Source organism: Vombatus ursinus, unplaced genomic scaffold, assembly GCF_900497805.2.
Source record: "Vombatus ursinus unplaced genomic scaffold, bare-nosed wombat genome assembly UNPS02005236.1, whole genome shotgun sequence".
NCBI classification, from domain to species: domain Eukaryota; kingdom Metazoa; phylum Chordata; class Mammalia; order Diprotodontia; family Vombatidae; genus Vombatus; species Vombatus ursinus.
Genome location: NW_020945014.1, coordinates 4,228,610 through 4,246,721, shown reverse-complemented (window position 1 = coordinate 4,246,721; position 18,112 = coordinate 4,228,610). Strand labels below are relative to the sequence as shown.

Here is an 18,112-nt window from a genome sequence, read left to right as displayed (position 1 = left end):
AAATACTCTGGCATCCAAAGCCCTTCATAACCTAGCCCTCTTATCTTTCCAGTCTTCTTACACCTTACTCCCAACGTGTACTCATCAGTCCAGTGACACTGGCCTCCTGGCTGTTCTACAGATAAGATACTCCATCTCTTGGCTCTGGGCATCTTCACTTGCTATCCCCCCATGCCTGGAGTGTTCTTCCTCCCCAGCTCCACCTACCGACTTACCTCCAGGTCCAAATTAAAATCCCATTCTTTCATAGGAAACTTTTCCCAACCCCTCTTAATTTTAGTTCCTTACCTCTGTTAATAATTTCCTATTTATCCTGTATACAGCTTGTTTGTATATATTTGTTTGCATGTTGTCTCCCCCATTAAGATTGTAAGCTCCTTGAGGGTAGGGACTGTCTTTTGCCTCTTTTTGTATCCCTCTGCCCTTAACACAGTGCCTGGTACGTAGTAGGTGCTTAACAAATGTTGATTGATTGAACATGGCAGAACATATGTACCCACAACTGCCTGGCCAAGCAGAATCACCATCATGTTAACAGCTGCGTTTCTTTTTATCTTGTGACTAATCATTTTCTCTGTTAGTGATGAACAAGATTTTAAAAAGAAACTTGGGAAATAAAATAAAAGAGAAACCTGATTTATGCCTTTTTTAATTAAAAAAAAGAATTTTTTGAGGAATTGATGGATTCCTACCTCTTAAAAGATTTGCTTATGAGAAATCATTTAGCATTTTTATTTTGTGTGCACTGCAATAATAATTTCCTCTTGAAGTTTCTGGATCGATTTCCTTTTTTTAGGACATCTTGATCCAGCAGAAAAGATTGAAGATGCTCATCCCAAACTGTGGTGTGCTTTAAGTGAAGGCAAAGTGATTGTATTTGATGCATCCTCCTGGACAATCCATCAGCAGTCCTTTAAAGTAGGCACCGCTAAGTTGGTGAGTAACAAGGAGGGCATATTCTTTCCCATCTTCGGTTTTCTCCTCATGCCTACTTTCCAACTTGTCAGTATTTCTTTTCTCAGATTCTGGAAATTTTAAACTAAGGTCCCAATATAAATTGGATCCATTTCACCCCAGAATATTAGAATGAATGTAAATAGCAATTGTTTTCTGTTCTGGCCAGAAACCTTAAGGATCTTCCCTGCCCAGATTGATATTTTTATGAGGGTAAATTAGAAAGTCTTTAATCTCAGTTCTTACCTAGCCCTTTGTTATTGAATGGGCATTGCCTCAGACATACTGAGACCTGGGAGGCCAAGGTCACCCAGTGCATCCTGGGCCACTGCCAGTCATCTTAACATTTGTGTTGCCACTGGACTTTGATGACTCAGGAGGAGAGAATGAGGACGTTAGCAGCCCTGCCTCATTTAAATCCAGTTTGAGCATAAGTCAAGACATCACACTCATGCTGTCATTGATCTTCTTCAAGAATGAAGGGTGAAGGAGCAACTAGGTGGTGCAGTGGATAGAGCACCGGCCCTGGAATCAGGATGACCTGAGCTCAAATCTGGTCTCAGACCAGACACTTGACACTTACTAGCTTTGTGAACTGGGCAAGTCACTTAACCCTGATTGCCTTGCCAAAAAAAAAAAATGGAAGATGAACAATAACAATGTATTATAATATATAACTCATTTTAACTTACTGAATTATCAAACTTAAATCTAGAATACTCTGCTTCATATAAGTTGGCTTCACTATACTTTTGTTGTTGTTATTTAGTCATTTTGAGTTGTGTCCAACTCTTTATGACCCCATTTGGGGTTTTCTAGCAAAGGTACTGGAATGATTTGCTATTTCCTCCTCCAGCTCATTTTCCAGATGAGGAAACTGAGGCAAACAGGGTTAAGTGACTTGCCTAGGATCACACAGCTAATAAGTGTCTGAGACCAGATTTGAACTCAAGTCCTCCTGACTCCAGGGACAACACTCTATCCACTGCACCACCTAGCTGCCCAAATAAGACAGAGATTGTTGTTCAATTGTTTCAATAATATCCAACTCTTCGTGACCCCATTTGGGGGTTTTCTTGACAAAGATACTGGAGTGGTTTGCCATTTACTTCTTCAGCTCATTTTATAGATAAGGAAACTGAGGTAAACAGGGTTAAGTGACTTGCCCAGGGTCACATGGCTAGTAAGTGTCTGAGGCCAGGTTTGAACTCCGGAAGATGAGTCTTCCTGATTCCCAGCCCAGTGCTCTATCCACTATGCCACCTAGCTGCCTTATTAGACTAGCTTATACTTATATTGTACTTTATAAATGCTACAAGTTACTTTTTCACAAAAAGGAGCAAGGAGAGGTGCGATGAAATCATTTTCCCAGAATTACACGTGCAGTAAGTGTGGGAGCTGAGATTCAAATCTAAGGCTTCCAACTCCAAGTCTGGCAATTCTTTCTGCTCTACCAAGTATACTTACTGATGAATACTATGATGGGCTAAAAGGAACAAAACCTAAAGATATGCAGCCAAGTGGCACCATGAGTAGAGTGCTGGACCTAAAAGTCATGAAAACCTGAGTTCAAATCTTGCCTTGCTCACCAACTCATTGTGTGACCCTGGTCAGGTCACTTAGCTTCTTTCAGACTTAGTTTCCTGATCTGTAAAATGGGGATACTAATAGTCCCTACCTCACAGGATTGTTGGGAGGATAAAATAAGATGATATATATAAAACACTTGGCTCATATTTTTCTGTCCCGTAATTTTAAACAGAAATTTTAATTACTTTTACATACTTTGAGGATTAAATCTCAGACTGCTTCCAATCAAATTCACAAAATGGAGCAATCATCTCATGAGTGAGCAGCATCAGTCTTTTATGCTGTTAGACTGTGTCCATTTTTTTTTGTATTTTGGTGTCTCGAATGAAATTGCTTGTCTTCTAATTTGAAGAATCGCCTTTGATAATTTAATGAGTCAGATTCTTGCTCTTCTTTTGGTCCCAGGCATAGAACATTGGCTATTGTGCCAGCACACCCAAAGATTAGACTTACCATTGGTCCTTCCCCTTTTCCTCCCAGAGTCCTTCACTTGTTGGCTTGATAACCATGGAGAAGTCAATGTCATCTTTCTAGGTCTCATTTTATCCATCTCCTTTTCCTCAGGGAAGAGCCAATGGTAATGTCCATCCCAGAATGTGCTGACATATTTGGTAACCCAATCCGCTTCCTCTACCACCCATGCTTTTAGTAGTAAGTTAAGTATTTAGGGATGTATGTTAAATAGCTTTGGCTGTTTAATTATGTTGATTCACACCAATAACAAAGGTAAAAACCCACCACCATTAAAAACACATGTAATAAAGAAGATGAGACAACAGCTTTCCTAGAGGGCTCCTGGAAATCCTGGGCCACCATTTAAGACCTGTTGTACTAAACTAGCAGTGCATGAGGCAATTATGGACCAGTGATACCTCCCGGACCCAAACGAGCTCTGACAACCCAGATTTAACCTCAGTATCTTCTCATTAGTCATAGTGAATTTGCATTTGTAGTTGTGAGAGGAAGGGGGGGGGATAGAGTGTAGGTGTTGTCTCCTGGACCCTTTGGCCTTTGATGTGATGAGTGACCAAAAATTTGACGACAAATAATAGGTAAGTGAATGACAGTAGCATGCTACTAATGAAAAACATGGTGGGAATATTAATAGTTATTAGGCTCCATTTTCTCCAGGTCTAGGTTATACCACTGCTTGCAAGTTGGATGCTTGGAAAACATCAGCTATTTCTGGCCACAGAAGCATTAATTGTCAGATTTTTTTAATCACAATGTAATGTTTTTCCCCATCCAAGTTCATGAACCTCCCTGTAAGCCATCCACAGATCCCAGATTAAGAACCCCTGATTTAAGTCTTCTTTTCTATTGGCTAACCATCTCCATTTCCTTGAAATGACCTTCATATGCCATAATCTCAAGGCACTTTGCTAACCTGATTGCCTTCTTGTGGATGTTCCCTGACTCATGCAGTATCCCACCCTGTGGTTCCCCCATCTCAGCAAAGAAAGGAGGGAATTGAATTTTCTCAAGTCTCCCCCAGGCTAAGATTCTGGAAGGCAGAAGTGACTAGGGGAGTGAATACCAGGTGTGAAAAGACAACCTGTTCAGTGAAAACAGAGTAGATAAGTGTGAGGTTGAGTATGTGCAAGGGGACTGAATGTGAGAAGTGTAATGGTGAACAATTCCATTAATTGCAGTAATAACAATTGCAGTATATTAAGAAAATATACTGGGGCAACTAGGTGGCGCAGTGGATAGAGCACTAGCCCTGGAATCAGGAGGACCTGAGTTCAAATCCAGCCTCAGACACTTGACACTTACTAGCTGTGTGACCCTGGGCAAGTCACTTAACCCATTGCCTAGCAAAAAATAAATAAATAAATAAAAGAGAGAAAGAAAGAAAGAAAGAAAGAAAGAAAGAAAGAAGAAAAAAAAGAAAATATACTCATGGACTAGTGCAAAGTAAAATGAGCAGAACCAGAAGAATATTGTATACAGTAACAGCAGTATTGTAATGATAATCAACTGTGAATGATTTAGCTATCTTCAGCAGTACAATGATGCAAGACAGCTCTGAAGGACATATGATGAAAAATGTTATCCATATCCAGAGAAAGAACTGATGGAGTCTGAATGCAGATTGAAGCATCCTTTTTTAAACTTTATTTTTCTTGGGTTTTTTTTTTCTTGGTCTGTGTCTTTCACAACATGACCAATAGGGAAATAAGTTTTGCATGACTGCACCTGTCTATAAAATTGTCTTCTCAATGAAGGAGGGAAGGGAAAGAGGTATGGAGAGAATTTGGTACTCAAAATTCTTGAAAACGAATGTTGAGTTATCTTTACATGTAATTGGGGGAAATAGAATATTAAATAATATATTAAAAAAGAAAAAAAAGAAAATATACTCATGGGAGGCAATCCAAGAATTGTCAAGTCAGAGAGCTCTTAAGTTAACATCTACAGGGGCAGGAAGAGAAGAGAGAAGGTTGTGGGGGAAATACGCTGCAAATCCGCTGGACAGAAGAATAGATAAGAAGTTTGGGGAAATGGATAACAAGCCTGACACAGACACATGATACGACTGTGGAAGGAGACTTCATCTGGACAAATGCCGGAGCGTTTCTTTCTTTCACTTGTTCCTCCCACCCCAAAATCCTGTCTCAGAGTGTTTGGTGTCAACCTGGAAGGAAGTCTTTATTTGAGTTTCCCAGAGATCTGTAGTTGACCCTGTTGTGTTTAGTATTTTATTACTTAGGTTATTAGATTATTTATTACTGAGGTTATTATCAGATACTTAAGTAAATTATACAGATGGCATGTGTGCTGTATTTATAAGCAATACAAAGTAGAGACTTTACATGACATTCAGGATACAAAAAGTTCTTGGTTAGCTAGAACTTTGGACTCAGTCTCTTAAGATGAAATATAATGATGATTAATATCACATTTTACATTTGGTGTTAAAAAAAATCAGCTTCACAAGTACAAAATGGGGAGAAAACCAAGCTTCTGATCTACTTGTCATCTTTGATTCTCTCTTACACACACAGATTCTACCTATGTTGGTTGATTTTACCTTCTCAGTATCTCTCATATACACCTTCTTTGACACCACAACTGCTCTGGTGCAGGCCCTCATAACCTCATGCCTGGACTATGGCAATAGCCTGCTGGTGGGTCTGCCTGCCTCCAGTCTCTTTTCACTCCCGTCCAGCTGTCAAAGGGATCTTCCCAAACAGGCAGTTCTGACTGTCTCACTCCCGTAATCAATCAGCTCCACTGGTTTCCCACTGGCTCCATGATCAAATTTTACATCGTATTGTCTGTATTAATAGCTTAAAACTTGATAGAAGCACCATGGAACACAAAAATGAAATAATTCTATTTACTTCAGTCCTTTGGCCAGATTGAACTGTGTGTAAATGGCTATGTGAAATGCAGTATTTTATTGGTTTTCATAATTTGCATCAATTAATACCATTTAATACAAGTTAAAAATCATTCATTTTTTGAACATTGTTTTAAAGCTATAAAATAAGACAAAACATCTTGAACTCATATCTCCAGACAGAATGTTCAATTTTGTTCATTTGTTAAGGAAATTCTCAATCTCTTTGCCTCTTGCAGAATTGCATGCTGATGGCAGAACAGAATCAAGTTTGGATAGGCTCTCAGGACTCCATTATTTACATTATTAACATTCATAGTATGTCCTGTAACAAGCAACTCACTGATCATCGTTCTAGCATCATGGATTTAATTGTAGAAGATGGAAACAAGGAATCTAGGTAAATTAAGGCTGAAGAACTGAAATAAGTGGTGTGTCTTTTAATAAGAATCAAGAAAAAAGTTTTAAAATCTATGTCTGGAAAGAGGTCATAATCTGAGTTAAATTATCTTCATGGCTATAAAAATAGGCAGCAATTTTTTGAATAACATTTTTCCCTTTGCCAACAAATCTTAGAATTTTTTATTCTATTTGGACCTTAGATCATCTAATCCAGTGGTATCAAATTCAAATAGAAATGCATCCCTATGGGCTGCATATTGATTTAGGAAACTACAAATTAACATTATCTGCTGTAGTGTATTTTTATATATTTTGTTAAATATTTCCCAATTACATTTTAATTTGATTCAAGAGTGGCACAATTTTGACACCTCTGATCTAGTCCAACCCCAGCATTTCACAGATAAAGATGCTGAGGCCCAGAAAGGTGAAGGGACTTGTACAAATCAGAAGCAGAACCAGACAAAGAGAAGCCCAGTAACTTGAATACCTTTCAGTGTGCTATTTTGACTGTATGACACTTAACTTCCTTCCCTCCATGATGTAGTCCTATCTTCATTTTGGATAATGGAAGTTTATTCATATAAATTCACATGATGATTAAACAAAAACAAGGCAAAAAGGTAATATGTTGTCTTCATTAGAATCTAATACTATAAGGCTCGTTTTTGGGTATCTAGTTATCGTTCATGTTAAAAACTAAACTTCAGCATCATAAATTGTATTTTAGCTTTTCAGCTATTTAAGGTTTTGTTTGTATAGCCTGGGATCTGTGAACTTGTTTTTTACAAAAATGTTTTGATAAATCTGTTTCAATACCGTCCTTTGTAGTCCTCTGTATTTTGTTTAATAAATGTACAACATGGTTCTGAGAAGGGGCTTGTAGGCTTTACCAGATGCCAGAGGGGTCCATGACACAAAAAATATTCAGAATCCCTGTTTTAGTGGAAGGGGCCCTCCAATATCTGGTTTCAGATAACTGAGTTGAAGGTCTGACTGCTCCATGTATTGGTGGTATGGAGAGGGAGAGGAGTGAGGGACTAGCCTGGTGTTTTCATTGGCATCAGAAACTCCCTCTATCCGTATAAGGCAACACCTTTAATACGGTTTATAATCTCAGAGATTTGCAGAGCAGTGAGGGAGCACGTGACTTGCCCAGGGTCACACAGCCAATAAGTATCAGAGGAGGGGCCTGAATTCAAGCCTTCCTGGCTCCAAAGCTGGCTGTCTCTCTAATGTGCCAGGGGCACATGAACATAGCCCTTCCTGGTTCTGTGACCAACACTCTTCACCTTACCCCACTGCCTCCACAGTACTGTGACCGACCAAATCGCTTCACAAGATCAGCCTGTTTGCTCATCTTAAAAATGGGTAGTAATAATATTACTAACTACTAACCATATAATATTATGTCTCAAAGGGTTGTTGTGAGAATAACACTTTATGAACTGAAAAGTCCTTTAGAAGTGGGAACTGTTACTATTCTTATCACCACCATCATCACCACAAGAATTTAATAAGTCCCTATAATATGACATTGAATACTGCCAGCAGCAAGTCCTAGAATCATAGGTCCATAGATCAGAAGCTGGAAAGGTCCTCAGTCTAGCCCTCTTATTTTACAGATGTGTAAACTGAGGCCAAGTGACTTATACAAGGTCACATGTAGGTAGTAAGCATGAGAGACAGGGGAATAGTCAGGGATAGGAAGCAGCAGTCATCTTATCAAACCGATAGTCATGCCCTGACAATTAAATTTAAGTAAACTTTTGGCATTATCAAATTGCTGTTTTTATTTCTTAGCATTGATATTTTAACCCTACTTTTCCATGTAATTTGTTTCCTGTTCTCGTGGCTTACATAGTTTTATCTAAGGATAACTTATGTAATTTTTTTTGACAGCAGCGGTGAAGTCTATTCATGCAGTTTGGATGGAGTAATCATTGCGTGGAATGTCAGTACCCTGAAAGTGAATAGGAAATTTCACCTGCCATGCCAAAATCTAACTTCCATTAAGCTTCATAATGGCCGCCTTTGGTGCTGTAAGTCTGATGATGCACACCGTCAAAACGTATTTTGGAACGAACAGCATTGCGATTTTATTTAAGTTCATTCTCCCTTTTCAGTCAGCAAAACAGCAAGCACTGATTAAGCCCTTATTATGTGCCGGGGATATAAATAAAAGCCCTCAAGGGGCTTACATTCTGAGGAGGGAGGCAACATTTAAAACACTAGGGTGTGTGTGTGTGTGTGTATGTGTATGCATAGATATGTATATGTATATATATACACATACACATATACATATATATGTACATGCATGTGTGTATATATATAAAAGCTATATATCTTAGCACTTAGATTCTCTTTGTATTTGTTTTCTTCTTTTTCTGTTTTTATTTTCATAAAACTGGTTCTCCTCTCTCTTTCTCTCTCTCTCTCTCTCTCTTTCTCTCTCTCTCTCTCTTTCTGTCTCTCCTGTCTGTGTCTCTGTCTCTCTTTCTCTCTGTCTGTCTCTCCCCCTCCCTGTCTGCCTCCCTCTCACCCTTTCTCCCTCCCCTCTCCCCTCTTCCCTTCTCTCTCTCTCTCTCCTCTCTATATCTCTGTCTCTCTGTCTCTCCCCTTCCCCATCTTCCTCCCTCTCACCCTTTCTCTCTGCTCTCTCCCCTCTCCCATCTTCTCTTCTCTCTCTCTCTCCCTCTCTCTTTCTCTCTCTCACTCCCCCTCTCTTTTTCTTCCCCCTCTCTCCCTTTCTCTCTCTCTCTCTCCCTCCCTCCTCCCCTTTTCGCTCTCTCTCTCCCCCTGCCTTTCTCTCTCCTGTCTCCTTCTTCCCCTCTCCCTCTCTCCTTCTTCTCTCCCATGCTTTAGCAATAATACATAACAGTGCTTTAAGGTTTGCAAAGCCTGTTTCATATGATCCTTACAACAGCCTTGTGAAGTAACTAATACAGGTGTTAATAACCCCATTTTATGGAAGAGGAACCCGAGGCTCAGTGGCTTATCCATGATTATACAGCTAATAGTCATCAGAAGCAAGATTCAAACCCAGGTCTCCCCTGACTCCTTTTCCTACTTTATCATGTTGCCTCTCAGCCTAATCAAATTTAGCTTCTGCTAATTTTTCAATGCTTCGAATCAGTTATTTTTAACCCAATAGTTTTCATTAAAGGTCCATAACATAAAATCACAGAAACAAAGTAGGGGCAGGCAAAGCGTCCCTAACATAATTAATTGGTTGTGTGAAAATGTGACGTTACTCAGAATGACAGGGGACAGTTGCTTCCATGGGAACAACATTATAAATAGGGATCTCTCTAAAAATGGCTGCAGGGTTTCACAACATCACGGGGGTCATAACATATTAAGGACATTATTGTGAATTAACGTTGGTCAGAGAACATTATGCAGAGTGGTGAGAATCTACTCAAACCGTTCCCCAAAGACAGTCATCAGTCTTCTCTGAATTTGCTGCTGTAAACATCCTCACTTTGCTGAGGTTGCCGAGCTCACTGCAGCGTCCCTCACTCTGGGCCCCTTCTCACTGTCTCCACCACTACCATTCCACACCCTCATCCCCCAGCGGGATTTCTTAGGGTAGCTCCTTAATTGTTCTTCTCGCCCCTAATCTCTGTCAGTCAACAAACATTTATTGAGTACCTACTACACACCAGCTGCTGTGCTAAGTCCCGAGGATACAGAGAAAAGTAAGAAAGAACATGGTCCCTGCCTGCAAGGAGCAAAATATGGTAAATACAAGCTATATAAGGTATAAGTGGAAGATAACCCTAGAGGAAAGGCACTGGGGAGGGGGTCAGGGGGAAAGATTTCTTGTAGAAAGTGGAATTTGAGCTGAATCACTGAGGGAAGCTAGGAGACAGAGGTGAGGAGGAAAGCATTCTCTTCTGATCTATTCTTCCTAATGCCACCAAATTATTCTTCCTTATTCAAATCAACAAACATTTATTAAGTACCTACTGTGTGCCAAGTATTGTACTAGCTGCTGGGACCACAAAGGTAAAAATGAAATAGTCTTTACCTTCCAGGAACTTGCTGGAAAGTCTTATGCAAGATCTGGTCATATCATTTATTTAGTAGAGAAGAGGGGAATAAGCATTTATGTAGCACCTACTATGTGCCAGGCGCTGCACTAAGCGCTTTTGCAAATAATATCTCATTTGATCTCATGAGTTAGTTAGATAGCACAGTGGATAGAGTGCCGGACCAGAATCGGGAAAAGTTGAGCCCAGATCCGGCCTCAGACACTTATTAGCTGTGTGACCCTGAGCGAGTGATTTAACCTCTGTTTCCTCATCTGTAAAATGGGGATGATAATAGCACCTACTTCTCAGAGTTGTCGTGAAGATAAAATGAGATGATAATTATAAAGCAATTAACATGGAGCCTGGCACATAGGAAGAGCCGTATAAATGCTAGCTGTTTTCATCAACATTGTTGTTGATCCTTACAACAGCCCTGCCAGGTAGGTGTTGTTATTATCCCATTTTACAGTTGAGGAAGCTAAGGCAAACAGGTTAAGCGATTTGGCCAGGGTCACACATATTTGCTCCTTATTGCCTGACGTGTAAAATTAAAACTCCATTGCTTGTCATTCAAGGCCTCCTGTCGCTCATGTTACTCTCCTTCATGTCTGCTGTGTCTTAGTTCAACCTTTACCCCTAGAACATATCTTGTGTTTTCCCGTCCTCGTACTTTTTCTTATGCTGTTCCTTACGCTCATTATGACCTCCTCCTCTGAATTCATACTTTTTTTTTACATTTCAATAGCTTTATCAAAAGGTCAGTTTCTTAATATTTGAACTTAATACTACTTTGTTGAGTTACTTCAGCCAACTGAAGTTTGCCTTGATGAATTAGGAAGGAAATTCTTCAGGGAATCAGGTGTTTAGGGGAATAACTGAAGAGTGCATCTGCAAAATATTTTACAAAATAAAGCATAAGACAAATGAGACTCGCCAGTCTTGTTCATCCTTTAAAGCCTGAATCGGGCTCTGCCACCACCTCCGTGAGGCTGCCTCATACCTTCCTCTTCCAGCCTCCCCTAGCGTTTGGTTTGGGACCATTCTCATGTACTTTACATGATATGTTATAGTTACTTGGATCCACATATCTCCCTACTAAGTTGTATAGCTTCATGAGGACAGAGGTCGTGTCTCAGCTAAACTTCTCTCTCTTAATATGTAGCATTTTTGTTATTTTCAGTCACATTTAACTCTTTGTGACCCTGTTTTGAGTTTTCTTGGCAAAGATACTGGAGTGGTTTGCCATTTCCTTCTCTAGCTCATTTGACAGATGAGGAAACTGAGACAAACTAGAGTTTGGGACTTGCCCAGGGTCACACACCTAGTAAGTGTCTGAGGACAGATTTGAATTCAGCAAGATGAGTCTTCCTGACTCCAGGTCCCACACTCTATCCACTGTGCCACCTAACTGCCCCAATACCTAGCATAGAGCTCTGCAAGCATTGGGCACTTAAATATTTTTTGGCTGAACAGTTCATTCCTCTGTCCCGTAGTTGTCACTATAGGTCTCTCTCCTTTTCAATAAGTGCATTCTAATTAAATGTTTAAAATTATTTTTTAATATATTACTTGTGCAATTACCATTCTGTTTTACTTTATAGATATTTGGGTATGTGGCAAGCCCCCCACTAGAACATAAGTTCCTAATCTTACTCATCCTTGTCCCCTACCCCTACCCTAGCAATAATATTAACAGCTAGCATGTATTAAGCACCTACAGTGTGACAGGTGCTTTACAAATATTATCTCATTTGATCCTCACAACAACCCTAGGAGGTAGATGCTATTATTATCCCTATTTTACAGATGAGGAAACTGAGATTGACACAAGTTAAGTGACTTGCCCAGGGTCACAGAGTTAGTTAAGAGTCTGGACTGGATTTGAATTCAGGTCTTCCCGACTCCAGGTGCAACCCTCTTTCTGCTGCCTTTCATGGGGTCTTGCACATACTAGGAATTTAACAAACATTTGAATTTGATATTTAGCATAAAGATTTGAAAAGCACTTTGTAAAATGAATGGATGAATGAATAAATAAATAAACAAGTGCTTCACAAAGCACAGTGAGGACATTTTTTCTTTCACTTAGCCTACTTCTCCCTGAACCCTTCACTTGGTTTATTATATGGCAGTTAAGCCATATTTCACTTTTATGTTTCCTTAAAAGTATGGCTTCTTTATGTGTGATTTGGATATGTCCATTGTGAGCAGCTTTTTTAAAAAACATTGCAGGTATAGGCCGTAGCATTATGGTCGTGACAACAAACGGATTTCTTCGACAAGAACTGAAAATTGACGAGCTCTTTAAGGAAATATTCGCCTCTTTCCTCTGTTTCCAGCTGGTTCTTGAGGTATTTCAGAACAATTCATTGTGGAACATTATCAGCAGGTCTGATATTGCTTAGCAGTAAAATGCCTGAATAAAAGTGTCACACTGTCACTTGTATTTTTAGCAAGACCAGGTCTGGACAGCATGTGCTGGACACAGAGACATATATGTCTGGAACATAAAGGACTTCTCAAGACTGCCTCATAAAATTCAGCTTCAAGACTGTTCAGAGATCAGCTGTATGATCAAAGTAAAGAACCAGGTATGAACCTTGTAACTGTAACTTGTCAAAGTCATAGGGGTTGATCCCCAGCCCAGGGCAGCAGAAAGAAAGGTTTAGAGATGTATTTGTGTATGTACAGGTAAGCAAATACAAACCTCTTAGCCCATGACCACATGTCCCAAGACCAGTCATTAAGCCATAGAGTATTAGCACTAGGAATAACCTTTGGGCTATCTAGCCCAATCTCCTCCTTGTTTTATAGATGAGGACAGTAAAGTGGGGAAGGGCCTTGGGCAAGCGTAGAATTCATGAGTTTGAAGCAACCTATGGGAACCTCTTGCCCTAACTCTTTTTAAAGCATTCACTCCCTATGCAACCTTCTTGTCAAATAGTCACCCAACCAGCACCTCAGTGTTAGAGAATCCATCTCATGAGGAAGCCCATGCCATTTCTGGAAAATTCTAATTGTTAGAGTGTCCTTATATCAAGTCAAAATATACCACCTTAAAGTTTTCATGCATGGAGCTGCTAGTTTTGTTCTCTGGAACAAATGTACTTTATGGTGCTTTTAGGGCTGGACTGGAATGGTTGAAGTTTAAGCTTCATAGAAGGCATGATACTGCTAAGGAACAGTATTCATCTGTCACTTTAAAATTTAATTTAATTTAATTTAATTCTTTCGATGATCAAGCATTTATTCTGTCTCTCTCCCACCACCATCCCCCATTGGAAGAAAGAAAAAAAAAACTAAACTATTTATCAAACATATATAGTCAAGTCAAGTAAAACAAATCCTTGACATTGGCCATACTCAGAAATGTGCATCTCATTATGCATCTTGACTTCATCACCTCTGTCACAAGATGAGTGGCATGCTTCATCATTGGTCTTTTGGAATTGTGATTGGTCACTGCAGCAGTGGGGCAGGCAAGTGGCTCAGTGGATTGAGTGCCAGGCCTGAAGTCAGAAATACTCCTCCTGAGTTCAAATCTGGCCTCAGACACTAGCTGCATGACCCTGGGTAAGTCACTTAACCCTGTTTGCCTTGGTTTCCTTATCTGTAAAATGAGCTGGAGAAGGAAATGACAAACCACTCCAATATCCTTGCCAGGTAAACCCCAAACAGGGTCACAAAGAGTCAGACATGACTGAAAAATGACTAAACAACAACATTGCATCAATCAGTTCTTAAGTCTTTCAAAGTTGTTTATCTTTATAATGTTTTTATTACATAAATTATTCTCCTGATTCTACTCACTTCACTCTGTATCAGTTCATACAGATCTTTCTAGATTTTTCTAAAATTGTCCTTTTCATAATTCTTACAGTGTAATAATATTCATTCAATAATATTTATAATATTTACAAACCATAATTTGTTCAACCATCCTCCTACCTTCCAGTCCTTTGACACTACAAAAAGTTGCTATAAATGTTTTTGTGCAATTAAGTTATTTTCCTTTTTCTTTGAATTGTTTAGGGTACATACATTTCTTTTTGTAAAATGCCTCTCAACTTTTCTGACTTCATCCCAGGATACCATGTTTCTGAGTACTATATTATTGTTTTTACTTCTAAAGTACTTGAATGCCATGAGAATCCATACTAACAGAACATAGAATCAGACTTAAGACCTCCAATCTTCCTCCCACTTGAATCTTGTGGCTATGATGTGGTTTACCTCTTAGAGACTCCCATCTACTCCCAAATCTCAATACAGCATTCCTTTCTTTTTCTTTTTCTTTTACATTTATTATTTGTTTTTAAGATTTAAAAATAAATTTAAGTTCCAAATTCTCCCCTTCCTTTCAGCCCCTCCCCCATCCACTGAGAAGGCAAGCAATATATGAGTTATGTAAGTGAAATCATGCAAAATCTGTTTCTGTATTATTAGCCATGATGCAAAAAAAAAGCAAGAAAAATAAAGTGAGAAAGTTATATGTCAATTTGCACCGAGTTCATAAGTTCTCTCTCTGAAGATAGATAGCATTTTTCATCATGAGTCCTTTAGAATTGTCTTAGATCATTGTATTGATCAGAGTAGCTAAGTGTTTCACATTTAATCATCATTACAATATTGCTGTTACTGTGTACAATTATTTCTTGGTTCTGCTCACTTCACTTTGTATCAGTTCATATGGGTTTTCCTGGGTTTTTCTGAAGTCAGCCTGCTCATCAGTGTCCATTTCAGCAGAGACCCATACTGATGGAGTTTGGAACACAAAAAGTTTTTCTGTGTGTATATTTAAAGGATGGGATCCAGAACATGGGGAAGGACCCAACCCATCTGAGTTAAAGTTATGATATGTAAGACATCTGTAAGCCTTATGGAGTAGAAAGATCTGCATTCAAATACTGGCTCCAATGCTTACTAGCAAGCTTAAGTCACTTGTTGTTCGTGAGCCTCAATTTCCTTATGTGAGAAGATATATATGGGACGAAAGAGTAAGCAGTCAAGGATGACACCAAGGTTTTGGACCTAGGTGATTGGAAGGATGGTGGTACCCTTGGTAGTAATAAGGAAGTTGATATAAGAGGGGAGGGTTTGGGGAAGAAATGAGTTCTGTTCTGAAATGCTGCATTTGAGATGCCTGTTCAAAGTAGGAGAAAATAAGAGGGCTCAGGATAATGTGAGCCATGGACACAACCACTGTTTGTGTGGATATGACATGGTTGGAAATCCAGCAAGAAAAATAAAAAAAAAGCAAAACTGATGGGCAGTCAGACAAGTAGGAGGAGAAGTAGGAGAGTGTTGAGAGGTCAAGAAGGATTTATATTGAGAAGAGGTCATTGGATTTGGCAAATAAGAAATCAAATACTTATTCTTCCTAATTCAGAGGGCCATCGTGAAAGTCAGAATGAGATGATGAAAGTGAAAATGCTTTAGAAAAATTATAAAAGTCTCATAAATTAGAAGAGGCAACCATGATATAAGGGCAAGAATATTGTCTAGCTGTGTGACTTTGGGCAGATCATTTCCTCTCTCTGAGCCTGTTTCCTCATCTGTTAAATGGGGCTAATAATCTTATGTTACAGAATTACTAAGAAAAAATGCTTTGTTAAGTGGATCTATTAAAAAGTCTTATTTATGTATAACCTGTAGCTCAAAATGAGTTCACATGTCCTAGATTCAGTCTTGGAGGCTTCTCAGTAATTTTCTTGGATATGTATAGTAGTTGTTCAGTCATGTCCAAAACTTCGTGACCACATTTGGGGTTTTATCAGCTAAGATACTGGAATGGTTTACCATTTTCTTCTCTGGTTCATTTGACAGATGAGGAAACCGAGGCAAACAGTGTTAAGTGACTTGCCCAGGGTCACACAGCTAGTAAGTGTCCAAGCCAGATTTGAACTCAGGAAGAGGAGTCTTCCTGACTCCAGGCCTAGTGGTCTATCCACTACACCACCCAACTGGAACATCAGAATTTAGCTCATGCCTAGGTCTCCCTTTAAAGGAAAAGAAGGGCCTTCAGTTCTCATGCAAAGAGTCAGACTAACAAAACATTGAATATAGGACAGGTTATATTTAACCCGATAGGAAATTCAGAGGACTCATAATCAAGTCCATAAATAGTCAAAAAAGATCATTTTCCTTTGAAAGTTCTACCTTCCCCAGGTATTTATACCATCCCCTTAAGTCATAGTATTAGCAGATCGAAAGGTTGAAATTGTTCCTTCTTTAGGTCTCAGCACCTTTTCTCCTCTGGGGTTGAGGTGGTGAGGACATGCTCTATAAATGTATCTTCATCATTATAATTATCATTGTTTTTATTATTGCTTCATTGTTGTTGTTTTCCCAAGGTACCTTCTTACTTATAACAATTTTTACCTTCAAGGTTTAGTGTATCTATGTCACTTTTGATTGTGGAAGACAATTATAAAATTAATCAGTCCAGAGTTATTTTCATATCTTTTGTTTGTATTGGTGGTGTCCAAAATTGGAATGTAAGTAGCTAGTAGAGAAGGATCTGTATCACATGTACAATGGATAAAACGCTTTTGGATGATGGTGGAGGTATGAAATGCTTTTTTAAAAAAAAATTATAGTTCTTGATGGAGTCTGAATGCAGATTGAAGCATACTTTTTGTACTTCGTTTTTCTCTTTTTTTCTCTCTCTTTTTTTTCTGTGTTTTCTTTTGCAACATGTTGTTGTTGTTGTTTAGTTGTTTTCAGTCATATTTGATTCTTTATGACCCCATTTAGGGTGTTCTTGGCAAAGGTACTGGACTGATTTTGCCATTTCCTTCTCTGGCTCATTTGACAGAGGAGGAGACTGAGGCAAACAGGATTAAGTGACCTGCCTAGGATCACACAGCTAGTAAGTGTCTGATGTTGGCTTTGAACTCAGGTCTTCCTGATTCCAGGCCCAGCACTCTATCCACTACGCCCCTAGCTGCAACATGGCTAATATGGAAGTATGTTTTGTATGACTTCACGTATATAACCTATGTCAAATTGCTTGCCTTCTCAAGGGGGGAGGGTAAAGAGGGAGCAAGAGAATTTGGAACTCATAATTTTAAAAAATGAATGTTTGAAAAAAATTGTGTACATGGAATTGAGAAAAACAAAAGAAAAAATTTTAAATTACAGTTTTTAATGTCCTCTACTGATTTTTTCTTCTTCGTCTTCAGATCTGGGTGGGCAGCAAAGGACTGTCCCAGGGAAAATACAAGGGAAAAATCTACGTGATCGATGCTGATAAGAAAATTGTGGAGAAGGAGCTGGTGGCCCATGCTGACACGGTGAAGGCTTTGTGTTCAGCGGAGGACCGATACGTGCTGAGTGGCTCAGGCAAAGAGGAAGGAAAGATTGCTATTTGGAAAGTTGAATGATGTTTTAGCACTTTGAAATGTATTTCCCACGAACTGTCACTATGGTGGGCAGAACATAGGACCGTTGGGAGTGATATTAAATAAATGTACGCGTTTGCTGTTATCATACATTCATCACTCTTTTTTAAAGCGGAAGGAACTTTGGAAGTCCTTCTGTCCGATGCATTCATTTTATCGAAGCTCGGAAAAGGGAAATTACTTATTTAAGGTCACAAAACTGTGGCTAAACTCCACCATTATATTTTTATATTCATGTTGCCAAAACAGTCTCAACCTTTGCCAGGCTAAGTTACACTCTGGTCCTTTATCTGGAATAGAAAGTGGGCTAAGACTTAACTATGAATGTGAAGGAATGTCAGCATTAGGCAGCCAAACCTCGCTTACCTAGAATCTCC

The 18,112-nt window shown here is 39.1% G+C and overlaps 1 protein-coding gene across 2 annotated transcripts in view; it reads left to right on the top strand.

Moving 5' to 3' along the window:
• The window catches only part of DENND3 (DENN domain containing 3), a 113,723-nt gene extending 95,898 nt beyond the window's left edge, over positions 1-17,825 (top strand). The window contains exons 18-23 of one of the 2 annotated variants that reach the window (XM_027844952.1): positions 797-936; positions 6,130-6,290; positions 8,198-8,334; positions 12,565-12,683; positions 12,786-12,923; positions 17,517-17,825. In XM_027844952.1, the coding sequence (XP_027700753.1) occupies positions 797-936; positions 6,130-6,290; positions 8,198-8,334; positions 12,565-12,683; positions 12,786-12,923; positions 17,517-17,717 (896 nt within the window). In that variant the 3' untranslated portion in view covers positions 17,718-17,825. Of the gene's footprint in view, positions 1-796; positions 937-6,129; positions 6,291-8,194; positions 8,335-12,564; positions 12,684-12,785; positions 12,924-17,516 lie in introns of both variants that reach the window. The other variant, XM_027844942.1, reaches the window with a different exon arrangement.
• Positions 17,826-18,112: the final 287 nt, after the last annotated feature.